Source organism: Gamsiella multidivaricata (genome assembly GCF_025024155.1).
Source record: "Gamsiella multidivaricata strain RSA 2152 chromosome Unknown BC939scaffold_16, whole genome shotgun sequence".
NCBI classification, from domain to species: domain Eukaryota; kingdom Fungi; phylum Mortierellomycota; class Mortierellomycetes; order Mortierellales; family Mortierellaceae; genus Gamsiella; species Gamsiella multidivaricata.
Window position 1 is genome coordinate 367,998 of NW_026251724.1, and position 27,996 is coordinate 395,993.

A 27,996-nucleotide genomic window follows, 5' to 3' on the forward strand; every position below is an offset into this window, starting at 1 on the left:
TGTTTTCTAGATAGATCGGCACAATTGAGCTGCAGTTGTTGATGGGGCTATCTTTCCTCGCTTCCTCGGTAAAGAATAGAGTTGTCTAACTTGTTTCATAGCTCGTAGACTAGCGCGAACATCGCGGAATATCCATCGCGTGTGCACCAAAAATTTCATTTTCCAGAGGGAGAGACAGCAGAGAAGCCCTAAAATGATTATTAACTCTGTGCCTGAATGCCGTCGTTTGGGACCGGACACGTCCTCGACTTGTGTGCTATTGGGTACCGACACGCCGCGGATAAAACGTTTTTATCCGACACACAAAACTAACGGCCCATATTAGTCTAGTCAGGGGCAGTTTCCCCTACTGGTTTACGCCTTGTGTCAATCCTCTCCCATAAATGACGAAAGTAATGACGACGATCCAATGCTATATCTATTTCCTCTTTTTCTAGTTTCTACCCTGTCCTCTTCGGCGCTATGTACCTAATTATCATATAACCCAAGCTACCCGCAGGCAGTCTTTTTTAAAGACAGCACACATACGACCAGCTCCATCCCTCTACATGCTGTAGCTGTGTTTAGTATGTATTTATAGGTTGCCTGGTATACTCGTTAGCATTATGCTAGACGAGTGATGAGTCCTGCACTTCCAGGATTTCCATTGTTACAACAAAGTAAGCAAACCCCCCTCCCCCCTGCGCATTGTGCGTGTATGCCTGTACGTAAAAAATGAAACGTATGTGGTGGCTGTGTCTCATGGCCCTGGTCCTCAAGAGCCATAGAATTTTGGGAGATGGTAGATTTCCGAGATTTCTATTCTTCTTATTTTCTCTTCGTTCTCTTGGTTCGTGCGTAGGAGCCCCTCCCTATATTTCAGATTCTCCAGTCTCTCCAGCCCACTATATTTAAATCTTGAGTGCTGTCCTTGGGCACATGACTGTTGCTGTCGTTATTGTCGCAATAGCCCAAGGTCCATCAACAGCCAAGAGTTCGTTCATGCCGTTACTTGTACATTGCCCAACTCGTGCTCCTTGATGTATGAGCCTCCATACTCTTCATATTCCTGTCGTGTCACCGCAATCCTTTGCATCCGTCTAGAGTCTCTGGCAACCATGGCTGCGCCCTTCCATGCATCCAGTAAACAATCGCGTGCCGCCCGGACTTCATATGTCTTCTTATCTGGCGAGTATGGTAGAATGGACCGAATCGAGTTATTTAGTCGGTCGATGAGTCCGGGCACCTGTGCCACTCCGCCTGTAACCAGAACGTTCTGGACAAGTCGCTGCCGTGCTTGAGCATCGAATCGCTTCAAAACATCTTGTATAGTTTCGATGAGTCCTGTCTGATCAAGTCCAATGATTCCTGGCTGGAAGAGTGCCTCAGGAACACGGATCCGCTCGACATTGACATGCAGCTGGTACGTCTGAGCGAGCGAGAGTCCAACCGCTGGGTCATAAGGCCCAAGGCCGTTAGCATAGTAGTGCAGAAACGAGTTCTTTGGCGTGTACGCATTCATGGTGTGTTCCTCGTGAAAGTTAGGGTCGTGTTTGAGCAGCTGTTGCTCGTAATCGTTCAACAACGTTGCCTCTTCCTCGTCTTCTGAATCGTCGTCTCGACTCTACAATACACATAAAAAGATTTAGCAGAGTTGGTACGAGATGCATAAAATCTACCACATCGGCAAAAAAAAAAAAGTAAAGCTTGAGCAAACAACCCTTACAATTTCACGATAAACCATCCAGTCTTCGTCGTCTTGTCCAAACGTGTCCTCTAACGTTCAAAAAATATACGAAAGGGTAGGTGAATTTCCATATCACATGCTTGCCTCAAACAGGCTCGTGAGCAGGACTCATAGGTATTACCATCCTGTCCCTTTCTGCGTCGCTTCGGAGGAGGACTATCGCTTGCGAGGGCAGCGATCGATTTCATACGAAGTTGTGAGGCATGACTCCGGCGATCTGACAGCTGCTGACGAAGCTGCTTCTTGGCTTTGATCTTGTCCACCAGTTCCTGTCTTTTTGCATGCATTTCTGCCAGCCATTTCTGAGGCTCCTTCTCTCGCTTTTCTGCTTCCAATCGAGCCAACTCTTCCTGAGAAAGAAAAAAATCGTGGAGTTGCCTTAACATACAAGATAGAAGAATTCATCTAAAGGACCAATCCCAAGACAGAAGTGTCGCCAATACCTGATGAGCTGCCTCCTCGGCTTTGGCTGCCTTGGCTCGCATACGGGCATCGTAACTCGCCTTGAGCAAACGCTGCTTCTTTTTCTCTTTACGATCAGCCTCTGACAATTCCTCGTCCGGAACACTCAGAAGCGGAAACGTTGGTGGTTCCTAGAAAGTCGGGATATGTAAAGCCAACAATTAGCAAAGACATGACAGAAATTAAAGTAGGTAACAATGCAGCGCTAATCATCTCTGGCATACCTTTTCCTCTTCTTCAATACCAAGCTCCTTGTTGCGTGCGCGCTTAATCGCTGCGTCCGTTGTTTTGATAGCGGCGTCCAAGTCGGCTTCTTCCTTGAGTCCCATAGATTTGAGCTGCTCCTATTCAAAGTACAAGAGCACAAAGTGCAGGTGAATGTCAGTGGTCAAGGTTCATAATGAGCTTCCTGCCTCTTGTCTTTGCGCTGCCAAATCATACCATCCATTCAACCTTCTTTAGTGTTGTCCTTGAGTTCTTGAGTGCCATGTACTGCTCCAGATCCTGCTCCCGTTGAATCAACTATACGATATTGTGAAGTTACAACATGATAAAGATGGCACTGAGCGAATAAGATCAACTCATCTGACAAAAGCAGGCATTCAATCGTACATCTGCACTTCCAAACACTACCTTTTCGAGTCTGGCTTTGGCAGCTTGCTCCTGTAATCGTCGTCCCTGCTCTTTTCTCTTCGCTGCAAGTTTAGCCTGCTCCTCCTCGGACTTTTCCTCGATCACTGGTGCCACAAATGGGAACTGGACCACTCTGTCCTTCGTTTTGAACACTTCGGGGTCTTCATAAGACGCGAGTTCTTCCAGATAGTCGTGAGCGACATATGTATGGTTGATAAAGAGGGTCTAACAGAGCATCAAAATACACGTTAGAATTGTAGAGGCTCGTTGTTTCTTCCTAGGACATGCTTTGCAAGTTACCTCAGATTGAAAGGTCGTCATTTTCACGGGGAAGGTCGGATACTTCATTTGCATGAGTTTGAGCATATACTCGCTGGCAGGAACGCCTCCATATGATATCCTGAACAGCAACAGTCGCAGCAAGCACAGTAATATTAGTCCTGAATGCAATGCTATTTCCATTCCTGAAAACGCGTATTTGGGATAAAATGTCGTACCTCTTGGCGTGCTCCATATGGACTCTACCGCCGGATACTGGAATGATGTGCGAAAAATGGTGGCCGGCGGATACGACAATGCCGTCCCTAGATCTTTCGGAGTCATTTGCGTATAAACTGAAGAGCGAATCGATTCCGTATGTTACTGAAGGGACTTGATACGACTCGAATAGCAGCTCGGACATAACTAGCATCGTGATAAGGCAAATATGAGGGTTAATAAAGGTCATAACTTAAGGCAATCATATCCATGCTTTTCATTGATCCGCATTATGTTCTTACGGTTGCGATTGTAAAGAGGCACGCAAACAGGTTCTGTCATCACTAACGGATGATTAATTTCCTCTGCATCAATGCCCAACTTGATGAATATGTAATCCAGCACGGTTTCCTACATAGTTATGGGCGCATCGATATAAATTGGCTTGTACATGTCGTGTAATTCCACTGCGAGTGCCTCAGATAATGATGCATCCGAAAATGGCCGTTACCATGATCTCAGGGTTGCACATGACGGTGCCATCAAATGCTGTCCTAGCATTGGATCTCGCAAGCACATCCGAGTAGACGTCGTTTCCGACAAAGGTATTCGATATGTTGGCCTTTCTATCCCGAAACTTTGCAATCTGGTTGTCAAAGATAACTGTCATTGGTTGTAAGCGCGAACAAAGAAAGTTCATATTAGCTGGGTGGTATAGTTGTTGTAGGAGTTCTTTGAGCGACCGAACAATAAACAGGACTTACGCCTCGGCCGATCCTCGGTAGCCCATCCAGCTCTGCATTGCCACGATCCTATATCGAGAAAGACAGTCAATGGTCCATAGAGTCAGTCCTCTGTCTCTTTGACTTTCCAGAGCCCTTCTCCACATGGCGATCAGATGGTGATCAGATCGTGATGAATGCAATCTTTGCAATATCCCTCTAGTGTACCATTGTCGATAACGAGCGGCGTGCTTGTGGACGCAAAGGATTCCTTGTAGTCAGAATAGTCGGGCGTAGGAGCATACTGCTTCTCCGTTTGCATTGGATACAGCACGACATGATCCTCATCCAGGTCCAGGCCCATGTCCGTGTCCTGTTGCTCTTGCCTTGCCATGCTGTAGTTGATTCCAAGAGGTACGCTTCTCTACAAGTTCATTGCTCCGCCCAGCGATCCTTGATATTGGATTAAATGCACGTGATGATCATCGTCATCGAATATGGGTTGATCGCCCACCGAATGAACGCGTTTTTGGGTCCACCAAGTCGAACGCGCAAGCGCCGTGAAAGTGCATCACCGTCTGTTTGTCCCTTTTTTCTTTACCCATTCATTCTCAAACCACTCTGACCGGCACACAGCAACAACAAGCGAACGATATCCAAAGCACCACGCAACTTGGAGCGAACTAAGACTACAACAACTCACCCTACGACTACCAGTACCAAAGTTACGAACCATGGATGAACCAATCCAAAAAATGGAAAAGGACTGCTCGGACATCGTTGATGCCCAGTTCCCAGAGATCGATGCTGATGCCAAGGTATGACAGCCTACGTCAAGTTCTCTGTGGCGAATTACTTGCCCTGTGCGCAAATGTTCTATTTGATGGAGCGAAGGGGTCGTATTTGTACTCAGTACTGATTTTACTCGACTTTGTTCCTCTTTGGATAATCAACTTTTCGACACGAATGCAATTGTAGAGCGGCAACCTTACCAAGGCATTGGAGCAGCTTTTGTCCCTTGAGAAGCAGACACGTTCCGTAAGTCATGGGTTGCGGATTTATCGAGCTTCTTGGTCATTATCTGTAATTTGTATCGACGACAGGCATGGCATGGTTGAGACGAAAAACCACTGACAAAGTCTAAAAATCTGTGCCTCAATTTAGTCTGCAGATCTCGCCTCGAGCACACGCGTGTTGAAGCGTTTCATCCAGCTCACCTTCGAGGCAAATGATTGGAAGTTGATGCAGGAATATATTGTGCTTCTCTCCAAGAAGCATGGTCAGTTGAAGCAGGCCATCACAAAGATGATCCAGGAATCCATGGATTGCCTTGACAAGACTCCCGACATGAAGACGAAGCTGGAGCTCATCGATACCCTGCGAACTGTGACAGACGGAAAGGTAACAGCAGAGATATCAAACCTTTGTTACGCTTGCTTCCTTGAGTGGAAGCTCAGTTTTAAAATGTATCTTTGTACCATTTCTCATTGCTTGCTTGCTTTATACTGGATAACAGGTCTATCTCGAGGTCGAGCGTGCCCGCGTAACCCGCATTCTGGCCAAGATCAAGGAGGATGAAGGCAATGTGACTGACGCTGCCGATATCATGCAGGACCTTCAAGTACGGCGAGATCGTGTTGGACTGAGATAGCATTGCGTGCCTATACTCTAGATCTGTCGGCTTTTTCTAAGGAGACATTTTCATTGCATATCCTCACTAATCAGAGCATACTATCGTTAACATGTTGAATATTAGGTCGAGACATTTGGATCGATGGAAAGACGCGAGAAGACGGACTTTATTTTGGAGCAGATGCGCCTGTGCCTGTTGAAGAGGGACTATATTCGAGCCAACATCATCAGCAAAAAGATCAACATTCGATACTTTAAGGAGACCGATGTCCAGGTATGGTAACCAATGGCTGCACACGACACGCATGCTCATTTCCTGCGGAATTGATGCTTTTACGCCGATTTGCTAACGCACTTTCTACCTATGAATACGATTAGGACTTGAAATTGCGCTACTACGACCTGATGATTGAGTACTCGTTGCACGAAAACGAGTATTTGAGCGCGTGCAAACACTACAGACAAATTTATGACACCCCCTGCATTAAGGAAGACCCAGAGAAGGCCAAGAAGGTATATTGGGCACACCAACACCGAATCGTGAAGGCGTTTAGTCAATATCTCAATATCTAAGGGTGTATGCCAACTCATTTCAACTTTTCTGTATATTCATCTGTTGCATTTCTTAGGCGGTCGAGAATGCAGTTCTGTTTGTAGTCCTAGCTCCTTTTGACAATGAGCAGTCGGATCTGATTCAGAGAGTGTACCTGGAGGCAGACGACGTCGAGACTCCTGTCTATAGGTATGTTTGCCTGCCGCGAAGCGACACCTTGGGGTACGTGCGAAGTGAGTGGTGCATGTTGGTTATACTCACGCTTCTGTTTCCTGTGTATCTGCGGATTCTATGATAGGGATTTATTGAAGTGCTTCATTACAACGGAGTTGATGCGCTGGTCCATGATTGAGCAAATATATGGACCTATTCTGGGACAGAACCCGGCACTTGCTGGCGGTGATGAGGCCTCGAGAAAGAGACTGAAGGAGCTTCACAATCGCGTGGTTGAACATGTATGCATTCTGGCGACCTTTACTTACGAATGCAATTAGTGTGAAGTATAAGGTACGCTAACAATCAGCTCTCTTTTGTCTTGAGTAGAACATCCGGGTTATTGCCAAGTATTATACTCGTATCACAACAAAGCGCCTGACACAGCTGCTTGATTTGCCCGACATGGACTGCGAGGGATTCCTATCAAAGCTGGTGGTCTCGAAGACGATCTATGCCAAGATTGATCGGCCAGCGGGAGTCGTATCATTTGCGAAGTCGAAGCATCCAAACGAGGTGCTGAATGAGTGGTCGCAGGACATCAATGCACTTTTGGGGCTGATTGAAAAGACGTGCCACTTGATCACGAAGGAGGAGATCATCCACAGCATCACAAAGGTCATCTAGAGCGCTTGGACGGAAGGGGGCCAGTTCTGTAAATAGGGTCGCTGCTCAGTCGGACTCGCATGTTCGCAGACAATCAAAATAAAGAGAGGCGCGTCCACTTTTTTTATAGTTATATACTCACTGTTGCAAGATGATGCGCCTGCAGTATCGCTAGGGGGTCCAAGGAAGGGCTGAAGTAAACTGGGGGACAAAAGGAGAGGTGGAGGCACAATCTAGGTAATCGAGATGTATGCCCGTGGTTGAGATAGGAATGTGCTTACAAGCATCCTAGAACAAACAAGAATGTAGAATAGGCTTCATCCAAAGTCTTTCTTCTCTTTCACACTTTGTCTTCTTTGCTACACTTTCTTTCATACTATTCTATCCATCCACATCCGCATGAAAACCAAGCCAATGTCCTATTCAATACGCACCAAAAGAAAGCTGTCCGTCCTGTGGCTGGCACTCGCCTTATCCGTCTCGTTCATTTCACAATCTGGATATCCCTTGCCAATCGCATCAGAGCCATTGCCGGCATATACAAAAGACATTGTATATGTACAACTCGAAGCAGCATCAGGAAAAACGGGCGTTGACAGCGCTCCATCACAATCACCAGCGTCTGCATCAGTCGACAAAAGCCTGAAGGACGGGTCGCGAAAGACCCCTGCAAGGAAGAACAAGAAGAAAAAGAAAAAGAAAAAGAAGGTCGTATGGGGACCGCTACCAACTCGACATGGTCTGTTTCGCAGACCCATCTTTGACCAGAGTGTGTCCAACTTTTCACTTCAACCGATCCAGGCACCTTGGCGCCATGAGATGCGATACTCTTTAGTATGGTCTTTGGGTCCACAATTCATGGACCAAATCGTAGCTATTCAACAAAACCATACTCCAGTTGACATCCAGCAAGGCGCTGCAAAGGATACAGATCTCCAAGGGGTTGGTCAGGACAAACGGCCTACCACACCGTACGAACTACTCTTGATAGACATCCATCTTGTTCCTCTCGATCCCGCGAGGCCCAGTGAGCTGCTCCTGAGCAAGATACCTTTATCCGTTCTTCGGGCAAGGTTTCATCTTAGGACAGAGATCTCTCCGGGCTGGTACCGTTTGGAGATTCATTTCTGGGACAAAGGCAGGAATTCGGATCATCAAGGTACAACAACAACTGAAGCTTTGGACAAGCATGGTGTGTGGGATCTTTCGACGTCGAGTCTCGTACAATCACCTGGTGTTGCGAAATCGATGGCGTTTGACAGCATACAGGCGCGGGAGGTCGGCATCTGGAGAGGTGCAGAGGCGATTGAGGTGACGACGCTGAGTCCCGAGTTCAAGGAGTGGAGTGAGTTTGTCGCAACCACGAGCGACAAAGTCCATCAGGAGCGATGGAGCGCTGTCGACGCAGGAGAATTCGATTCTGTAATATATTCACAGCAGGAGCAGCAGCAACAGCATCAAAGGAGCACATACGAGAACCCGTTCCAGTTGTCCAAAGCGGCTCGCGGTTTCTCAGCCGAACTTCATGATATGATAATGGGCTTGATTTATGGAGTGGGTCGGGCCGATGCGACATCGTTCGAGCGCGCAGATTTTCCTCAAGAGACCTTCCGGTTCAAGGAAGCGATGGACATCATGACGGGCCGCGACATGGCACCTGACTTCGTGGACGAAGAACTGGAGGAGATGCAGGAAGAGGGATCGATAGGGAAGGACGTGCAGGAGACTTGGAATACTGCAATCGAACAACTCAATGGGCTGATGACCGTTTGGGACGATACCTCTCCTGATAACGCGGATGACGATGTTATGGACCAGAACGAGAGTTATGGTGCACCATCCACAGATCTTATAGACTTTGGGGTCCGAATCGAACATGGCAGAGAGATTATCCAACCATGGACGTCGACGACTTGGCGTGCCAATCGCGATAGGACCGTGAGCTGGCAGACATCTGATGGGCTTGTACGGGACCGTATGCTCTTAGCTGTGGAGCTGATCAAGGCCCCGGATGTGTCGGTCGAGGCAGGGTCTGTTACCGGGACAAGGGTGAGGACAAGGGCAGAACTGGCCAAGGAGTCATTGAAGCAACCGTGCGAGGCAGTTCTTACGGACCGCGTGCCGGCGTCGTGGGGAGCGGTGGTGGTACGGATGCCGACATGGGTACTTACAGGGGCGTATCAGCTTCGCCTGAAAGGAGTCGGTGGTCAGGGGACGGAGTGGGCGGATGTTAGCCAGCCATTCGTGGTGCAGTCAGACCCATATCTCTACTACTAACCAATTGCGCACTGTATCTGCATGCATGCATCGGGTTTCACAGCAGCCCCACGATTAAAACCAATGAAGAGGATGGAGCTATAAAACTGTAAAAGGGTGTGGGCTGATGCGATCAAGATATGGCTGTATAGGATGAACCCGAAGAAGGACGATCCGAGCTGCGTCGGTGTGGATGTGGACATGTTCGTGCTCTTTTAGCATGTCTTGGATTCTTTGGATTTCGTTCCGGGATGTGCCTAAAAGAGGAATGCGCGCGCCCCCCATCCTTTCCCCTCCAACCTACTGGGTTTCATCTTGGTCAGGGTAAAAGGCCCCGTCAGCATTCTGCATGCGACTAGAACCAGTCTTGCCCCTCACCACTCGGCTGCATTCAGCGCGACGCTCAGGGGAGCAAGGATGATACGTCCATATATATATCCGACAGGCTATGAATGTGGGCAGGAACCCAACCCTTGCCCTCCCCCCCCCCCCCCCCCCCCCCACCTGTACCCCGACCTGTCTCCAGTTGACATCCATCCTTTCACAACCATCCTATCTATACTACTCCCTTATCAGGACAACCCACCTCAGCACACAGCCTCAGCACACAGCCTCAGCTTCAGCAACAACAGCACAGTACAGACATGAACGCAGTTGAAGCCTCGTTCTCGCCACTCTCTACCTCATCACAGTTCCCAACCATGGGTGCGATCGACCAACCAGCTGCAAATATTTCCCTGCCCGATATCGAGGACACCATCCCAGGCAGAGCGCAACCCAGTGGTCCAGGCGGCACGACGAAATCTGCGACATGCCGGGGCGATTGTGAGTCCTGCAAGTCCAAACTAGCAGCACCAGGGCCGGCGTCTACGTTGGAAGGAGAATCGATGATAGTCGGCGAGGTGTCTTGTTCGACTACCAGGCTCCACACCCGAGCTATGATGACCTCCGTTCCATAGTCGTAGATTATTTTCTGCCGGTGCTACTATCGGAAAGAGTATGTAATATATCGTTTTTGTATCCATGTGTTTATTGGGCAGACTATATGGTCTCCGAAGGGACTGAAAGGATGAGCAAGGGGGGAAAAGTGAGATGGAAGGGTTCCATCTGTTCATAGTCTACGACGTCCGTTTGGAAACGAAGGGGTTCATTCAGAGCAGAAAGACAAGGAGGACAAGGAGGACAACGGTAGCCTAATGGATGTAGGCTAGAGACAAAGTGGGGTGCAGTGTTGGTCGATCATCATTTGAGTCGATAGCGTTTGAGTTGGAAGAAGGGACCCATTTCCCCACAACGAGCTTGATTGGAATTGGGTAGCACTTTCCCCGCATTGCAGCGGCAGAAATGCGGCTTTAATATCATTGGGCAATAAGGTGGGATCTTCTGCATCCAACAAAAAGCCTGTTCAAGCACACATTCCCAGGCGTGTGGTTATGGTTTGTTGGTGTTTGTCGACTCATTGAGGAGGAGGGCGAACGTCATAAAAAGAAAAACGGCTTTCTGGCCGAAGAGGGAGCGTTATTTTAGGTCTAAGCTTGCGTTTGCTATGCCCCCGTCCGTTCATTCTAGACAATCTCGCGTGGGACAAAAATACCACCGGGTCCATCGAGAGCCTCTTTGTCGGATTTTTGGTTACCGAGGATTTAACGGTCGTACGAACAAACAAAGCAACCGCAAAAAAAGAAGGGTTGTCGATGGAGCGAGAGATAACTCGGCGCTGTAAACAGATATTCCCCGTATTCCCCACTAGATCTCCATGTTGACAGATGATGTACATGTGGATTTAGAAAGCTGTTCATTTCTCTATCTTCCGGATGACGACAATCACGGCCGATGTTCGCCATGCACAATGCACTTGCGCTTATTTTATTTTTCCTTGCCTATCTCCCTCTTTCTCTCTCTCTCTATCCCTCTAGCTTGTTGTCCTCGTTGATCCGAGAGTGCGCGAGCTCAATATGTTGATGTTGATGTTGATGTGCCAATGGGTAAGTGTCTCAATAGTGACAGTGAAATGGCACTGCGCATCCATTTGCTTACATGTTGGGTCCATGAGCGGGGGGGAAAGGGTATCGCTTTGTTTGAGCGAATATTGCTTCGGCTATATGGTTCCCGCTCACCCGCCGTGCTCTGTTGTCGACTCATCGCCTGCATTTTTATTTTATTTTTTGTTGTGCAGGAGGGCGTGGGATTCTTTTCGACAGAAACAAGAAAAAAAATATGCACCTCACAAGACCATTAAAAAACGTTTGGGTGCGTACATGCTGTATTCGCTTCACTTGTTGGCAGGACAAGGGAAAAAACCAAAACAAGACTCCGACGGAGCAAACAAGGGACTTGAATTGCAGCCAGGCAAGTGGATTGTGAGCGGTGGAATCTATGCAGGTTTATCTCAGAACATCAGACGTTGAAAGATCTGGTTTGCACATGTTGTTTAAATTGAGCCGTTGCGATAGGTCAGGATCGACAGGAACGGGGTGTTGATCGGGGCCTAAAGAAGACAAGAGAACAAGGTCTCCTGGCCTTGGTTCATGGCAAATTAAGACAAAAGGGCGATAGCTCACCTCCCAGAGATGCCGTGGATGACTCTTTTTGGAGGAGCTGACGTCGTACACTGCAGTACAGGGTACGCCATGCATGGCGAGGGAGTAAAAAAAGAAATCGACATCGACAGGCAAAAACTGACACTGTTTACTGTTGTAGATGCCGTGGGATGCATATGTGCGACCTACAAGATTTAGCCAGATTTTTTTTTCTTTGGGTATAACGTGGAACATCTTGCGGAGACCTTGGCAAGGCCTAAAAGGGTTTGGCCAATCAGTGATGTTACCCACAAATATTCAGACTACAAACAGAACCTTAACATATCGGTGGATCCCCGGTAACATCGCATTCATCAGCATCCATCGCATCTTGATATAGACGGGAGACGGAAAGGTGCGGAAAAAGTGGGTGGATAAACGAGGGAGACAGAGAGGGCATATTATGAAACGGCATTCGAGGTGTGCGAAGGAAAGGAGACAAGGAGAAGGGAGTGAGGACAAATGAAGAGCGGCCGTAATTCTTGTAATTTTCAGCGCAGCTGTGTTCAAGTACGACGCAATACGAGTATGCACCGAATGACAGAATAAAAAAAGATTGACCTCCGTGCTAACAAAGACAAGCAAAAAAGCAAAGGAATGAACCAAGAACAGGTGTTCGTTTGTTGTATTTTGTTCCCACAGATCATTTACGCACACGCACAAACATGCCCACAGCAGTGGTTTTCTGCCTCATTAAAAAAAAAAACCAAAAAGGCTGCCTTTGTCCGCTCCTCCGTCCGTCCGTCTGTTAGCCAGTCTCTTTTTTTATTTTTATTTTATTAGTATCTTTTTATATCGATAACATGCTATGCAAGATATCCAAGGCCTCCTTCCTTCCTGTCTCCTCATTTCTTTTCTTTTATTCTCGTGTTTAATCCCCCCTTCCCTTTCCCTTTTTAACTGCTCTCCTTGCAATTAACAACCAGCAGCAGCAAGATGGACTGGGAAATGTGAGGTGAAGGTGTGGTGGAAAAACTATATAGTTTACTGGTTTCACAATAAGAAAGTAAGACCAAGGATAAGGATTGGCTATACACGCGGTTGGTTGGTTAGTTTAGTTTGAGTTTTGTAGTCTGAGTGGATATGTATATCTGTCCCTGGTAAAAAGGCGAATGCAGGTTTGAGCAGCGTTTGCCTGTTTCATTACACTCAGATGCATGTCAGTAGCCCAGACCTCTGTGGTTCAGATATACCGCGTCTAACCTATTGCCCATTAGTCTATCCAACTCTCTCGACCGTTCCTTCTCGGCCTTCCATCGCCAATCTGCCTCTTCCCTCTTTGAGGTTGTCCCTCGTTCTATTTGCCTGCTCCCATTCCGTAAAGACACCGCGCGATTTTTAGATAGCCTACAAACAATACAGATATCAGGCAGCACCGGACATGGACCATGCGAGAGACTGAGATGGGTCTCTCCCTCGCTCGCCTGATTCTCTCACACTATCTCGTTCTTAGTCCTTTATTCAATACCGTTCATACGACAAAGTGCGATAAATAAAAACGGATTCCCCACTTGTCTCGCCTTCTTTCTTTCTCTTTTTCGTCCACTTCCTTTCTCTCATATCCCTCCTCCCCTCTTCCTCCGCTTCATCGACCCTCCTCTTTTTGGTCTCAACCGCCAATCAGCACTCCCCCCTCTCCCCTCCCCTCTCTCCCTCCCCTCTCCTCCGCATCTTGTGTAAGTAACCCCATCACACACCCCGGCGATCCCCTGCCCCACCCGTCATCCCCTCTCCCCCTCGAATGATTCGCCACCAGATCGTTTCGTAGCATCTTCATCCACCCAGGAGCCCTCCTTCCCCCGCCTCTCCCTGCTGGCGACTTCTTCCACCCCAGCAACCGATTCCTCCATCCATCTTCCACAGCCGATATACAGCCTCCACTGAAATCACTACTGTCCCAATCGCTTCGCACAAAAATAATAATAGTGCATCGCTCTATATGGCACTCACTGACATGGCTCTTGCTATCTCTGTCTTTTGTTGCCTATAGTCCCCTCACCTCCCTCGTACCTCGGCTCGTTTTAAACCATGAGCGAAAAGCACGAAATTGAGCAGCAGCCTAGCTCAAGCTTCGTTGCTGGCAGGACTGAAGAAAAAACGACCGGCAATGTCGAAATTGAGGAGCAGGTTCACCATGAGCACGTCGAGGAGATCTCGCCCGAGCTCGAGGCTCTTCTCCAGACGGACCCCCTCACCGGCTTGACTGACGATGAGGTCGAGCGCCGCCGCGAGACCTTCGGTCGTAATGAGCTGATCGAGAAGAAGCGCCACCCATTGTTCAAGTTCTTGAGCTACTTCACTGGTGCTATTGCCTATCTGATTGAAATTGCCGCCATTTTCGCTGCTATCGTTGAGGTATGTACATGCACTAAAGCTGAAGCACACACAACACTATGGAACACGGCTTCTAGAAATACAGCAGTCAACTTACACTTAGGCGCCTTGAATGCCACTTGCAATCATAGGACTGGCCCGATTTTGGTATTATCCTTGCGCTGTTGATTATCAATGCTACGATCGGTTTCGTCGAGGAGGCCAAGGCCGAGTCGGCTTTGGATGCCCTCAAGCAGACTTTGGCCCTGAAGACCCGCTGCTGGCGTAACGGACACTTGGTCGAGCTCGACACTGCCGACCTCGTTCCCGGTGATGTGATTGTTCTCCGTCTCGGTGATATTATTCCTGCCGATGGCCGTCTTCTTGGTATCGGTGCCACTGGTGAGGCCACCGAAGGTGATCTTCAGGTCGATCAGTCTGCCCTTACTGGTGAATCCCTGCCCTTGTCCAAGAACAAGGGTGCCACCGTCTACTCTTCCTCGATCGTCAAGCAGGGCCAGCAGATGGCCGTTGTTACCAAGACTGGTGGTGACACCTTCATCGGTCGTGCCGCGGGTCTCATGGCCGGTGCCACTGAGGAGGGTCACTTCCAGAAGATCATCAACCGCATCGGAAACTTCTTGATTCTCATTACCGTCGTCCTCGTCCTCATTATCTTGGTCTATCTCTTGGTCAAGAACCGCGGCACTCCGGATGGAGATTTTAAGAAGGTTCTCGAGCGGGTCCTCGTCCTCACCATCGCTGCCATCCCTGTCGGTCTTCCCACTGTCATGTCCGTCACCATGGCCATGGGTGCCAAGGAGCTCGCCCTTCGTAAGGTCATTGTCAAGCGTCTCACAGCTGTGGAGGAGATGGCCTCTGTCTCTGTTCTCTGCTCCGACAAGACCGGAACATTGACCCTGAACGAGTTGACCTTTGATGAGCCCTATTTGACCAACAGCTACACCTCAAACGATATTCTCCTGTACTCTTACCTTGCTGCTGAGCCCGGTGCCAACGATCCCATTGAGTTTGCTGTGCGCACTGCTGCCGAGGAGCAGCTTGAGATTCTTAAGAACCGCACCCATAAGCATGACGTCCCCGGCTACAAGGTCACTTCTTTCTTGCCCTTCAACCCCTCGACAAAGATGACCCAGGCCACCGTCATGAACTTGAACACCCAGCAGTCCTTTAAGGTCGCCAAGGGTGCTCCTCAGGTTATTATCCGTCTCGTCGGTGGTGATGATGATGCCGTCCGTGCTGTCAACTCCCTTGCCAAGCGTGGTCTTCGTGCCCTGGGTGTCGCTCGCACCAAGGCCGGTACTCTTGAGGAGTATGAATTGGTTGGTATGATTTCCTTGATCGATCCCCCCCGCCCAGACTCTGCCGAGACCATTCGCCGCTGCAACGCCATGGGTGTTGATGTCAAGATGATTACCGGTGACCAACAGATCATTGCCAAGGAGGTCGCCCATCGTCTTGGTATGGGCCGCGTTATTTTGGATGCCGGTCACTTGGTCGATGCCGATAAGTCTGAGGAGGAAATTACTGAGCACTGCATTCGCGCCGATGGTTTCGCCCAGGTCATTCCCGAGCACAAGTACAAGGTCGTTGAGTTGCTCCAGAACCGCGGTATCCTCGTCGGAATGACTGGTGATGGTGTCAACGATGCTCCTGCCCTGAAGAAGGCCAACGTCGGTATTGCTGTCCACGGATGCACTGACGCTGCCCGCTCTGCTGCCGATATTGTCTTGCTGGCCCCCGGTTTGTCGACCATTGTCGATGGTTTGATGACCTCTCGCGCCATTTTCCAGCGCATGCGTTCCTATGCCCTGTACCGTATCACCTCGACCGTCCATTTCCTGATGTTCTTCTTCTGCATCACCATGGCCCTTGAGTGGCACATGAAGCCGATTCTGCTCATCTTGATCTGTATCCTGAATGACGCCGCCACTCTGGTCATCTCGGTCGATAACGCCAAGATCTCGGAGCACCCCGACAAGTGGAGAATCGGCCAACTGATCTTCTTGTCCATTGTTCTCGGTGCATTATTGACAGCCCTCTCGTTCGCGCACTTCTTCATTGCCAGGGATGTCTTCGATGTCTCGAATCCTCAGCTCGAGGCCATCATGTACCTGCATATTTCGTCCGCACCTCACTTTGTGATCTTCTCAACCCGTCTGTCCGGCTACTTCTGGGAGAACATGCCCTCGCCTATCTTCTTTATCGCTGTCATGGGTACCCAGGTGTTTGCCATGTTGATCTGCATCTACGGTGTGATCGTTGGTGAGGCCATTGGTTGGCTCTGGGGCATTGCCGTCATTGCGATCTCCTTGGTCTACTTCATTTTCCTGGACTTCGTCAAGGTCTACATCTTCAGGCGGTGGAACTTTGAGCTCACGGCCCATGCCTGGCCCACGAAGGCTCGCAAGGAGAAGCTCGCTGCTCGCAAGCTCCGTGCGATTCAGCAGAAGCGTGTGTGGTCCTCGATTGATCAGGTTCGCCAGGTCGGTCTTAAGCTCAAGGCGCTGGAGGCCCTGAAGGCCTAGATAATAGAGATAGCGCACCTTTTTTTCTAATCGGGAACACTAGTAACCCCCAAATATGCATCTCTTTTTCTATTCTTTTTGTATTCATGTACGATCTTTTAAATATATTACAAGTACATATTCTATTCTCTCTACTCTTTATGTCCATGTTCGTGTTCGTCGACTTTGACTTTTTATGTCCCAAAAGGACTGGTGGCGAAGTACAGTCCTATATTGCTTTTTGACCAACGTTGGTCCAAAAGTGATTTGTCTATAATTTGTCGAAAAGTGATATAGGACTGTACCAAAAAAAAAAAAAAAGGCAAAGCATCATGTGAACAGCTGCGGACAACACAGTTGTTTACAGCAGGCATGGGTACGCAGCGCGAGAAACTCGGTTTATTTCTGTTGCTTCTAGCCGTCATATAGTGATATATATCAATCTCCGAGGACGATAAAGCAGATGCGTGAGCGAGAAAAAACTTGGTTTATTTCTGTCGTTTCTTGTTCTCTTTTTTTCTGGTCGAAGGATATTAATAAAAAAGACAACTGCCATCATATAAGCGCCCATTTCTTATTCGATCCCCCGGGGGCTGCTAGATAAAAGGGAGGGGGGGTTTTTTTTGTTTTGCTTTTTTTTTTGCTGTGCCGGTCCTGCGTTGGCTGCTTAAAGGACCAAGCAGTTCTTGCTGCTTCGGCGTCCACCCTTGGGCTTGGCCAGAAGTGAGGCCCTAGTGGCGCTCTCAAAGACCTCACGAACACCCTCGCCAGTCTTGGCAGAGCACTCGAGGTAGTCCCTAGCCTTGATGTGGCGAGCGACCTCGGCACCCTATTTAACAACGAGACCATAATGGACAGAGATTAGAACATGCACAAGAGGGTCATTGTCAAAAAATGATTACGCCATCCTCTACAAAAGCCGGTTACACTTACGCGCTCAGGAGTGACGGGTGCCTGGTTACTTCTCCTCAACTCGTCAATCGTACGCTGGTCATATCGAAGATCCTTTTTGCAGGCAACCAGAAGAATGGGGAGTCCTCCACAGAAATGCTGAACCTCAGAAAACCACTATTTGACAAAACAAAAAACAAAAACAAAAAAAAAGACGCCATATGTTAGTACGATGGATGCTGCAGAGGTTCGTCACTGTTGATTGTCATAACAATCCGTCTCACCTTCTCCTGCACGTTTTCCAACGAGTCGGGCGAGTCGACCGCAAAGCAAATAAGAATCACGTGAGAATCAGGGTAGGAGAGTGGGCGGAGACGGTCATAGTCCTCCTGGCCTAGTAAACGACAAAAAGCATGAGGCGAAGCATGATATTTAACAATGGTGGGTGAGCATGTTGTCCTTCCCCTCCACGGCACACTGTCGTTCATATCCAAAAAAAAATCTCGCTCTGATGTACCAGCTGTATCCCAAAGGGCAAGCTCTACGTGCTTGCCATCGACTTCGACGTCGGTGACATAGTTCTCAAACACGGTTGGGACATAGATCTAGAGACATGATACAAAAAATAAAAATAAAAAGACAATCTGGGTCAGTTTCCATCAGGATTTCAAGGAGTTCGTAGAACACCACGACGGATATTGAGCTGTCTACAACATGAACAAAAGGAGACAGGCAGTCAAATATATCCAGGAGAAGAAAGGAGAAAAAAGATATGACAGGTGTAGTTGAGAGCCATGTCATCCATTCTGGTTCAACATAGGTCGTTGGAGTGAGCGTGAGAGGAAGCATCCATGGCGAGAAGCTGGTCCATCCTAGTCTACGGTCGATACGCTATCTAAGGCCGCCTCATGCAATGCACACTTTTATTGGTAGTCGCTGCGCTCTGGCTGCCAGTAGTGTCGATGATGTTGGCGTCACTGTTGCTGTGGTTGCCGGTTCGCTACCGTTATCGCCCTGCTATTGTTGGTACTGCTGGTGCTCCTGCTAGTGCTGGTCTTATGAGTCATATGCGCGGCAATGATGGATTCCAGCTCTTTTTTTTTTTTTTTTTTTTGCTTTTGCTTTTGCTTTTGCTTTTGCAGAATCTCTTACCTCGGGAAAGGTTCCCTTGGAAAAGACGATGAGCAAGCAGGTCTTGCCGCAGGCACCATCGCCGACGATGACAAGCTTTCTACGGATTTCAGTCATACTGTCTGTTGTGCGATAAAGAGGTAAAAGAGGTAGTGAGAGGTAGTGTAAAGTAGAGTCCAAAGTGTAAGAGTGAGTGAGAGCAAGAGTGCCAGAATAGGTAGAGAGAAAAGAAAGAGGAAAGAGAAGAAAAAAAAGAGCAGAATGTGAGTATAAGAAAGACTGCAACTTCTGAGCTCCTTTTCCATTGTCAGGTTCTGCATACGTCGCAGCATAAAAGGCGTTGATGGGGTGATTGTTGGGTGCGGGATGAACCAGTCGGACGTTCTTTTTCGCCTTTTTTTTTTCTTTTGGTGTTTTGGAATAGACGATGGGTAACCGGGTTCGAGGCCAAGCAATCCGTTTGCTGCGGTCGATTCTTTTTTCTTCAAGGGGGCAGTGCAAGTGAAAGGACTAGGGTCACAGGGGAAGGGAAACAGCCCATCGTGTGTTTGTTGTAGACTCAAGGAAAGATCATCGCCACTGCTGACACGCGAGAGAGTCATCCCATCAAGCCCTCCCGGCCTGTCCATCTTCCCGTGGCGGTGCAAGACGAAGGCGTACTAAAGTCGCTTCCAGGGCCGAGGCCACTTGAGGACCTTGGCCCAATTGATACCCATTCTCTTATTTTTCTTTGAGCGAAGGCCAATATTTCAGGGAAGCGGTATGGTCAATTGAGTCCAGGCATCGGGATAAGGAGAGAGGATGGATATGCGTTTGATCGTATAGCACCTGTGTGAAAAAAAAAAAGTGGCGTGTTTTTTTGGGAGGAGCAAGCCGAAGGTTGGGGATCAGTACTTACTTAGGGTGGAAATGTATATACGTCGAGTGTTGGTGGATTAGAGGAGGAAGAATGAAATAAAGCGAATGGAGGTAGTTTGGTGGTGATGATGAAGAGTGAAGAAGAAAGAGGAAGAAGAAGAAAGATGATGGTTTTTTTTTAGAACCAGAAAAAAAAAAGTCTAACAGCCCACAAGAAATGAAAATGAAATAAAGTGAGCCTTTCCCCCGTGTGTTGCAGATGGATGGATACCCATGGGTCAGGCCTAAAGGCTACGTGCCATTTGAATGAACGAAATATCATATATTACCGTCCTTAAAAGAAAGCAATTGCTCGGCAGCGGCCTTTAGAAGCATTGTTGCAGCTTCGAGTGGCCGCCCCCATTTCGATATCCGTGTGTTCTTTCAGATGAGTGTGACGTAGACAAGCCGCTGAGGGCACAGGCACAACACACGCGCGTGCGGGAGGTGCTCTCTCCTCTCAGTCACTCACTCAGTGGGGCAGCCAGTTAGGTCACTCCATCCCTTTTCCTTTGTCTCTTTGACTCTTTTCGTTCCCAGTCCTCCCCTTTCTCTCTTTCTCTTTCTTTCCTATTCCTTCTTCCCCTTGTCTCTCCTTCTCTCCTTCTCTTTATTTCCTCTCATCCAATCGAATCCTTCCATCCAATCCAATCCAATCCAGTCCAATCCACCACTCCTTCAATCAACCGCACCCTGTCCTTTGGTTGGTAGCAGTATGTACGCGAGTCTTCATCATCAGATCCTCTCTGCACACATACACCCAATACTCCTGTTCTTTTTTTCTCCCTTTCTCTCTTTCTCTCGTCCTCTTTTTTTTTTTTTTTATGTCTTTCCCTGATCTTGCGCCCATCTCTCTTCCTCTTACCGCCTCACTAATCCTCGTCTTTCATCCTGCCTTCGTCGTTTGTCGTATCTTATCCGCGTTTCTTCTGACTAACCTTTCATCCATACCTTATCCCCAATCCTCTAGCCAGACATTCCCAGCCAACCAGCCAAATAACGACCCTCGCCTTGGAAACTGACAGGGAGAACAATATACACGCATACGCATACGCACACCCACAAGCATACGCAACCCAACCCAACGCAATATTCAGCACGCGCAAATACGACGACCGCCACCAGAGCAAAACACAGGACAAATCCAGGTACACATGCTGTGCTCTGTTGTTGTATCTTTTTTTCATTTTTTTTAAAGCGTGTTTCGATACCTGAACAACGTGCTGTCTTCGATGGCGTTGGCCGCTGTTTGGCAAGCATATGTCTGTTTGTCATACTCACATGCATTCGTCTATCATTCATTTACGTGTAGTCTTCAGCATACTCTATATCTTGCCTTCAGCCAGCATCTGAACTTAGCCTTTTCCTTCTCCGACAACGGCAAACAGCAGAGGACGCTCTAGCCATTGAACACAGGACTTGAAAAAAGCAGTTACGGCAACAAACCCATCCAAAATTACGCCAGCTAATCTATCAGAAACGCGGCAGAGAGTTGACACGAAGGAAACAAAGCAAGGCACCATGACAACGAGCGTCCTTAGCGAGAGGCAGCGTGATGAACTGTATGTCACTATGCTTGTCTTCCTTTTCTTTTCAGCTGACTCTTCCCCGTTGATGACATGGACCTGATTATATTCAATACCCTATTGTCGACAAAAGAAAGAAAAACTTAATGATCATCGGCTAATCCTTGTTCTTATGGAATACCACGTAATATGCTAGACACAAGGCCATTTTGGACTATTTGAGCGCTAGCGGATTCACAGAGTCATTTCACACACTCAGGAACGAAACCATGAATCAGGACTTCACCCCAGGTCCCAAGCAAAAGTCGGCAGGGCTTTTAGAAAAGAAATGGACCTCTGTCATCCGTCTTCAGAAAAAGGTGAGCGGCCGCACGTGCAACCAAAACGATACTGGCGTTCTGTTAATTTTCAAATATTTTCAAATATTGCTCCATCTTCATTGCAAGACGTGATAATAACCGCAGTATCCGATTACTTTAGATTATGGATTTGGAGAACAAGATGTCTGCGATGCAGGAGGAGCTAAGCAACGCGCCAGTTAGAAAAGTAACAAGCTCAGTAGACTGGATTCCTCGACCGCCCGAACGCTATACGCTGACAGGCCACCGCAGTCCCATCACACGCGTGGCCTTCCATCCTGTCTTCTCTATCATTGCCTCTGCATCTGAGGATACTACAATACGAATCTCTGACTACGAGACTGGCGAGTACGAACGGACACTCAAAGGACATACCAAAGCTGTCCAGGACCTTGCATTTGACACCAAGGGCAATTTTTTGGGTACGCGGGTGCGCTTTTGGTTGAATACATTCAAATAATGACTTGTAGATGAATGTATCGTGCTCATATTGAACTATTAATACGTTTTCCGTCATTTTTTTAGTGTCCTGCTCTAACGATCTGAGTATCAAGATCTGGGACCTTCAACAGGACTACAAATGCGTCAAGACCCTGTTTGGACACGATCACAGTGTGTCCTCTGTGGCCTTCCTACCATCTGGTGACATGATTGCATCGGCCTCGCGCGATAAAACTATCAAGCTGTGGGAGGTCGCCACTGGGTAAGGAACCATGTTCTAGTGCTTTTCTTGAATTCGCCTGTCTGAAAGTGGAATTGTGTCAAATTAATCTCAAACATTTTTTTTTTTTTTTGGCGTCCTCAACAGTTATTGTACCAAGACCATCGCAGGACATTTGGAATGGGTGCGATTCATTCAACCAAGCCAAGACGGACGGCTTCTTGTAAGCTGCTCCAGTGATCAGGTATGGATGCCGATGAGGGACACTTAGCACGGATAACCCTTGTGTACGAGTAATGTCCAAGTTGCATGCAACATCGAAGTTTGGGACCTAACCAGCAAGGATATCTATTGAATATGGTAGACTGCCCGTGTTTGGGATGTTTCTAACGGCGAATGCAAAAGCGAATTCAGAGGACACGACAACGTAGTAGAGTGTGCTGCCTTTGCGCCCATCGCATCATACCCGTTCATCAAGGAGTTGATCGGTATTGATGTAAGGACTACTGAATCTTATTTTGGGAATGAATGTCGTTTATGATATCTGATGTTGCTTTCAAAGGACTCATTGCTGTAACTTTTTATTCAATACAGCCAAAAGTTAGTGCCAAGGAGCAGCCCTCCCCTGGTCAGTACACGGCAACAGGATCAAGGGACAAGACCATCAAACTCTGGGATGCGACAGGACAGTGCATCCATACCCTGGTATACATTCATATACCGTAGTAATTCTTTTGAAGCTGATCGAGTTGAATGCTTTCTCACTTCTCTCTCTCTCTCTCTCTCTCTCTCTCTCCACATCTTTGCTCTTTGCTGCGCGTTTTGTAGATCGGTCACGACAATTGGGTTCGAGGACTCGCATTCCATCCCTCTGGAAAATTCCTATTGAGTGCGTCAGACGACAAGACAATCAAGATCTGGGATTTGAAATCAGGGCGCTGCATGAAGACGATGGAGGCGCATCAGCATTTCGTGACATGCATTGCTTTCAATACGACCAGCCCCGTGGTAGCCACGGGATCTGTAGATCAGGTATAGCCGCCGACTTAGTAAAAGAGCCATGTTCTGCATGATATTTTCAAGGATACTAACCGCAGCTCTCATTTTCTTCTCCGTCTTCACTTGCTCTTGTTCGTATTCTCATTTTGCATCGGAATGCTATCCATAGACTGTGAAACTATGGCAATGTCGCTGATGGATGTCGCTCAGATGTTCTCTCTAATAAAGCATTCGCTTTGGTTTCGCTTGTGAGCATCGTGCTAATGAAGGCATCTTGAAATGGACGCTGTGCTTGTGGTCTTTACCGCCCTTTTTGTTTCCCCTCCTCTTGACCTGAGGCGTCTGCACTGTTGATGATAATGTGCGCCCACACCTTCCTTGAAGTACAAATGGACAGAGACATGCGGAAAGTAGAATTGGAATGCTTCCTTCGCGTTACTGGTGCCTGTTGTGGACTCTCTTCATTTCTTGAAAATGAAGGAGCACGGGGACGGCAACAGGACCTAGGCGCGAAAAGGAATTGACGAATGGAGACCTCCTTGACGAAGAGGATATAAAAAGACCCGATAAAGGAGAACAGACAGAAATCTGCATGAGCATGCATGTCATTAGGATGCCTTCTGTCTGTCGCGTCCAAGGCATATCTGTCCATTATCTTGGTATCTAGGTGATGGGTACATACAGTTTGTGATCTTTGGACATGCCTTTTTTTTTTGTTCTTTTCACGCAGCAGCGCCAACTAGTCAGGTACATCGGTGCGATGCAAATGTTACCAAGGACGCCGTGAGGAATTCGGACGACATGAAAGAGAAAAGCAGGAAGGGTAGGACTATAATATAATGAAGTTTGGAAAAAGAGCGCCAGTATTTTGACAAAGCAGGCCAGATATGGCGCCTAGCTCCTCTTCGCTTTGTGCGACATGGTGATGGCCACCATGAAAGGGCGAAAGAGGCAGCCCCATACTCATGTGAACACGCGGACACGGCGGCATCCCAGGGAGGATGTATAGTGGCGGTAGTTGGCGCATGGGGCATGTCTACATGTATTGATAACAAATTCCATGCGAGCCTAGTTCTCCTCTCTCATTCTTGCAGGTTTTGAGCTACAGCAAACGCTCCAGCCGCCACTACTCCCTTCTTTCCCTTCAGTAGGTCCGGGTTTGGTGCCTGTCCTGCCAGCAAGCACATGTTGTTATCCCATCCTCCCAATCGCTCTCTTTCTATCTTTCTATTCAACATTTCTCTTTCTCTTCTCTTTTTTTCCTCCTCCTCTTCTTCTGGTCATTTCATTCTATCCTTTGCTCTCCTCTATCTCTCTTCAATTTCTCATAGGTTCTCTTCGGTTTTCTTCTGATAATCTTTTCTATCGCTTGTCTACCGTCTATTATCTCACCCTTGCTCCTCCAAACTACCTTTAACCCTTCTATTCCTCCTCTCGTTGTCTCTACTACCTTTCGAGCATACATTACATTTGCTACTCCCTCACACCTCTTCTTGTCCCTTTGAATCTGACCAGCCGTTACACGAGGTACTGAAACATCTCGTAGTTTATTTTTGGTGGCATGCGCGTTTCAGGAACGGACCAACGCCGTAGCCCCACTGATTTTGGAGTCTGATCGAAACTTCATAGTTTTCCTAGTTATATATATACCTCGATAGAATGCGTCCAAGCAAAGCACAGACGGGCGAGTCCATGGACAGACCTAACATTATACAGGATGAAGATATTAACGTGTCCTCCCCCAATAACCAGCAACCGGAATCCGTGGGCCGACATTTCGCTGCCATTCCAGCGCCATCTGTTTCCGGACTAGACGAGGAACGATGCAGAGAGTCGCCATTGACCACCCAATCCAAGGCAACTGAAAATGCGAGCGACATTCCAGAGAGTATTCTTCTGCAGCAGAACACCAGAGTGTCACACTTGCAAATCGGTTCCTCTGATGATTCAATCAAGAATGAGTCGGATTTAAAGCCTGACCAAGCCGGTGGTGATAGAAGCTTCAAGGTATCACCATTACAGTCGATCGAGTTAGCTTCCGCAACATTCGGAGGCAGCTACAGAATCCCCCTCACGTTGTATTACGCGACTGATGAGCTTCGTGTTCGAGGTATGAGGTCTGGGAATTGACAAATCGAGAGTGCATCCACTCCCCTGGTCTACGAATATGTTGCGCACAAAGCGATTTACCGACCGTAGTCCCAGTGTTTATTATAAACATTGCTGATCATTGTTATCGATTGATTCCATCTAGGAGATATATGTACCGTCATCGATGAGTTGTTCCAGGAAAACTGGGATGAAAAGGACGAAGCCTTCGATGCCCTGGTCGAGGTGTTCAATACGCGGCCTTTCAAACAAGACCTTTATTTTTCCGCTGCTGACTCAGTACAGCATTGCGTGCTCACTGCATCTGCCGTTCGAGGCACACCTGGCTCATCTGAACTGGATACCTTGGTCCAAAGCTTAGGAATGGAACCCGCTCTAAGCTACCTGCCTGAACAAGAGACTGGATTGAGAGGTGAAAGCCCGCCAGAAATTACAGCAGCCAACGCAATACCCAACGTTGCCTCGAAAGACCTTTCTCGTATTATTCTTCGTTTCCTGAGCGACTTGCCGCATCCGTTGATACCAGATGACGTCTTTACTGCTTTTTCTGACACGATCCGACTCCAGACTGCCGATCCTATCAAGATTCAAATGTCATCTCTGTTGGTGCAGTCGCTACCCGACGAACAACAGCAGCTGCTACAGTTTTTGCTAGAGTTTTTGGACGACATTATTCTTAAACCTCTGCAGGATCATATCCAAGTTTGCGAGCATGCATCCTCGGACGTTGCTGACCGAGATGACGGTCATAAAGAAAAGATGCAGTTGTACAAGAAGACAATCGCACGCATTTCCGAGGTCTTTGGGATTGTCTGCACCCATGCGACCACTAGTGAATTAAGCGGCAGTATGAGCCACACTATGGAAACCCCGATCGAGAGTTCGCTCTATCGCTACTACAAGGTGATGTCCGAGCGGAAGGGTATCCAGGAGAAGTTGGCTACTGTTGTGAACAAGGCCCAAACCGTCTTCCATTATTTATTGCAGAACAGAGTGGGCATCTTTGGGTCCTTTTCCTTTTCCTTGCATTCGCTGGGCGCCACAGGACATCCAGCTAAGCGTATAGGGGCCTCTGATATTGATACCAACGGCCAGGGTGAGGATGTGAACGAAGCGCTTTTGTGTAAATGCGACGATGACACCAATTATGGGCACCAGTCAGATAACGCATACTTGGATCGGCCCACTACGCTACTGGAGAGTAGGGAGCGACAGTACCAAAAGTCAGGATCGTGCGCCAACCAATGCCCGTGCAAGCCAGCGGGGAGATCGCGACACTTTCACAAATGTGCGATACAAGGCAAGGCATTTGCCCAACGGGTTGTAGAACCAACGACTGCGATATCGGACACAGGAAACATTGGCGATGATATGCCTAGCAGTCGACCTAATGCTACTTGTGACTCTGCCATGGAAGAGACCGTCATTGTGGATACACTGGCAGAGGCGGCTATGCGAGTACACGCCGCTCAATCTTTGCGATTACAGAGACATTTGCCTCATCCGTCATTAGAAACACTCCATTCTATCATGGCCGAAACGGACTCTATTATGGGAGTACTTGACCAAAAGCAATGTGAGGATCAGCATGGGGGTAATGAGGAGAAACAGAAGACCAAATTTGGGCTCGAGTCCACGGACTCTCCGCAGGGGTCCACTAATCGAAAGCGCCAGGAACACGAGATCCGTATCGTAGAGAAGGAGATCCTGCAATCAGGTTCGCTCACTATGCACTTGTTTTTGCGATGTTGATCAGAAGTACGCAGCGTTCGAATTCTCATGAGAGCTGCTTGCTGTTCGAACCGGCCACTAATGAATTCGTAAGGATTTGGATGATAGAGTTAACGACACAGTTCTTGACCGCGAACTTGGGCAGCCTCTACCCCTCCAGTTCTCCAGCGAGCATTCCTCCCGAGATCCTGCCCTCGGTGCGGACGATGTTGGCGCATCAGGCAATGTTTACGGCGGCGAAGACTAAAGCTTCCCAGACGGTGCCTACATCGCTGGGCACGATCGACCAACCTGAAGAGACGTTGCAACCACGTATGCGGGAACTAAAATGGACCGCGCACAGGCAAATCGAGCTGCCTGCGAACCATTGCGCCACGGAGAGCTGTTCGTGTTCCTTTTGCACCGCAGAGATCAAGCCAAGCAGCATTCCTGTCTTGACGCGCACAGAATACGAGCTCGCGGAGTTGCGGTCGCAGTGTGACGGGAAGGATCGGCATGTCGCAGAGTTACTACAGATGGTTCATACATTACAGGGACAGGTTAACGTTTTAAACGCAAAGTTGTTGTTTCTGCATGATCATCATACGACGAGACCGATGAGGCGTCGTATTCTGGCAAGGCACAGCTACCCGGTCAACAACTCGGCGATTACCTCGGCTTCGAGCAGCAGAGCAGAGTTTTTGCCCCGGCCAGCGATTCCATCATTGTTTGGAGTGAGTTCGGCGGAAGATAGCACGAGTTCGCTAGGGGAGTTGTTGACAAACGCCGATGCTGACAGGGATCTGACAAGGATGTGTGGTGGTCCAGACTCCTTCACTGAGGGCGTGAGCATCAGCAACAATTCTGAAGCGCGTTTGATAGAAAGCAGGGTTTCGCAGCAGAACGTCAGTTCCACGGGCATGCTTGATGTTGAGGCGCTTGAGCTCAGCGAGACGATGTCATCCCTGAGCCATGACAACAACCCTTCTTCTGTGCATTTGACAGGACATACG

The 27,996-nt window shown here is 48.3% G+C and overlaps 8 protein-coding genes across 8 annotated transcripts; 6 read left to right on the forward strand and 2 right to left on the reverse strand.

The window, feature by feature from the left end:
- Nucleotides 1–979: 979 nt before the first annotated feature.
- Nucleotides 980–4,414, reverse strand: BC939DRAFT_483525 (uncharacterized protein; the record flags this gene model as incomplete). Its single annotated transcript, XM_051559187.1, has 13 exons — nt 980–1,603; nt 1,706–1,755; nt 1,848–2,076; nt 2,170–2,319; nt 2,413–2,532; nt 2,630–2,710; nt 2,822–3,046; nt 3,122–3,221; nt 3,319–3,505; nt 3,601–3,709; nt 3,810–3,961; nt 4,063–4,110; nt 4,249–4,414. 13 exons carry the CDS (start codon nt 4,412–4,414, stop codon nt 980–982), a joined length of 2,241 nt encoding a protein of 746 aa, XP_051414677.1.
- Nucleotides 4,415–4,775: 361 nt separating this feature from the next.
- Nucleotides 4,776–7,045, forward strand: BC939DRAFT_394648 (PCI domain-containing protein; the record flags this gene model as incomplete). The annotated part of the gene is made up of 9 exons (XM_051552171.1): nt 4,776–4,838; nt 4,999–5,058; nt 5,185–5,421; nt 5,537–5,641; nt 5,777–5,926; nt 6,031–6,165; nt 6,282–6,394; nt 6,504–6,660; nt 6,749–7,045. 9 exons carry the CDS (start codon nt 4,776–4,778, stop codon nt 7,043–7,045), a joined length of 1,317 nt encoding a protein of 438 aa, XP_051414678.1.
- Nucleotides 7,046–7,232: 187 nt separating this feature from the next.
- On the forward strand, nt 7,233–9,340 carry BC939DRAFT_79038 (uncharacterized protein). Its single transcript, XM_051561904.1, has one exon. It carries the CDS (start codon nt 7,424–7,426, stop codon nt 9,299–9,301), a length of 1,878 nt encoding a protein of 625 aa, XP_051414679.1. The 5' UTR covers nt 7,233–7,423; the 3' UTR covers nt 9,302–9,340.
- A 1,806-nt stretch (nt 9,341–11,146) lies between these two features.
- Nucleotides 11,147–11,834, forward strand: BC939DRAFT_78707 (uncharacterized protein). Its single transcript, XM_051561903.1, has one exon. It carries the CDS (start codon nt 11,236–11,238, stop codon nt 11,686–11,688), a length of 453 nt encoding a protein of 150 aa, XP_051414680.1. The 5' UTR covers nt 11,147–11,235; the 3' UTR covers nt 11,689–11,834.
- A 2,053-nt stretch (nt 11,835–13,887) lies between these two features.
- Nucleotides 13,888–14,597, forward strand: BC939DRAFT_394598 (uncharacterized protein; the record flags this gene model as incomplete). The annotated part of the gene is made up of 3 exons (XM_051552168.1): nt 13,888–14,161; nt 14,279–14,280; nt 14,325–14,597. Coding segments are annotated over 3 exons (549 nt in total), but the record flags the coding sequence as incomplete, so codon positions are not given.
- A 2,521-nt stretch (nt 14,598–17,118) lies between these two features.
- BC939DRAFT_444467 (P-loop containing nucleoside triphosphate hydrolase protein) lies at nt 17,119–19,759 on the reverse strand. Its single transcript, XM_051554682.1, has 6 exons — nt 19,045–19,759; nt 18,744–18,844; nt 18,109–18,196; nt 17,876–17,985; nt 17,634–17,768; nt 17,119–17,529 (listed from the first exon to the last, which is right to left on the reverse strand). Exons 1-6 carry the CDS (start codon nt 19,349–19,351, stop codon nt 17,368–17,370), a joined length of 903 nt encoding a protein of 300 aa, XP_051414682.1. The 5' UTR covers nt 19,352–19,759; the 3' UTR covers nt 17,119–17,367.
- Nucleotides 19,760–21,041: 1,282 nt separating this feature from the next.
- On the forward strand, nt 21,042–23,425 carry BC939DRAFT_79190 (putative platelet-activating factor acetylhydrolase ib alpha subunit). Its single transcript, XM_051561905.1, has 9 exons — nt 21,042–21,181; nt 21,342–21,504; nt 21,626–21,926; nt 22,030–22,207; nt 22,313–22,409; nt 22,530–22,661; nt 22,760–22,870; nt 22,994–23,197; nt 23,334–23,425. Exons 1-9 carry the CDS (start codon nt 21,141–21,143, stop codon nt 23,358–23,360), a joined length of 1,254 nt encoding a protein of 417 aa, XP_051414683.1. The 5' UTR covers nt 21,042–21,140; the 3' UTR covers nt 23,361–23,425.
- A 1,398-nt stretch (nt 23,426–24,823) lies between these two features.
- On the forward strand, nt 24,824–27,251 carry BC939DRAFT_475103 (uncharacterized protein; the record flags this gene model as incomplete). Its single annotated transcript, XM_051558468.1, has 3 exons — nt 24,824–25,274; nt 25,419–26,990; nt 27,127–27,251. The coding sequence occupies 3 exons, from the start codon at nt 24,824–24,826 to the stop codon at nt 27,249–27,251; spliced, it is 2,148 nt and encodes a 715-aa protein (XP_051414684.1).
- Nucleotides 27,252–27,996: the final 745 nt, after the last annotated feature.

What these genes read in the sequence shown, in the direction of transcription:
- BC939DRAFT_79038 (XM_051561904.1), top strand. Translation starts at nt 7,424, where the DNA reads ATGAAAACCAAGCCAATGTCCTATTCAATACGCACCAAAAGAAAGCTG.
- BC939DRAFT_78707 (XM_051561903.1), top strand. Translation starts at nt 11,236, where the DNA reads ATGTTGATGTTGATGTTGATGTGCCAATGGGTAAGTGTCTCAATAGTG.
- BC939DRAFT_79190 (XM_051561905.1), top strand. Translation starts at nt 21,141, where the DNA reads ATGACAACGAGCGTCCTTAGCGAGAGGCAGCGTGATGAACT. An exon ending in GAGAGGCAGCGTGATGAACT is followed by an intron (nt 21,182 to 21,341) that starts GTATGTCACTAT and finishes GTAATATGCTAG; the next exon opens with ACACAAGGCCATTTTGGACT. An exon ending in TAAGCTGCTCCAGTGATCAG is followed by an intron (nt 22,410 to 22,529) that starts GTATGGATGCCG and finishes TGAATATGGTAG; the next exon opens with ACTGCCCGTGTTTGGGATGT.
- BC939DRAFT_444467 (XM_051554682.1), bottom strand. Translation starts at nt 19,351, where the DNA reads ATGGACAGGCCGGGAGGGCTTGATGGGATGACTCTCTCGCGTGTCAGC. An exon ending in AACGCCTTTTATGCTGCGAC is followed by an intron (nt 18,845 to 19,044) that starts GTATGCAGAACC and finishes ATCGCACAACAG; the next exon opens with ACAGTATGACTGAAATCCGT. An exon ending in TGGAAAACGTGCAGGAGAAG is followed by an intron (nt 17,769 to 17,875) that starts GTGAGACGGATT and finishes TTTGTCAAATAG; the next exon opens with TGGTTTTCTGAGGTTCAGCA.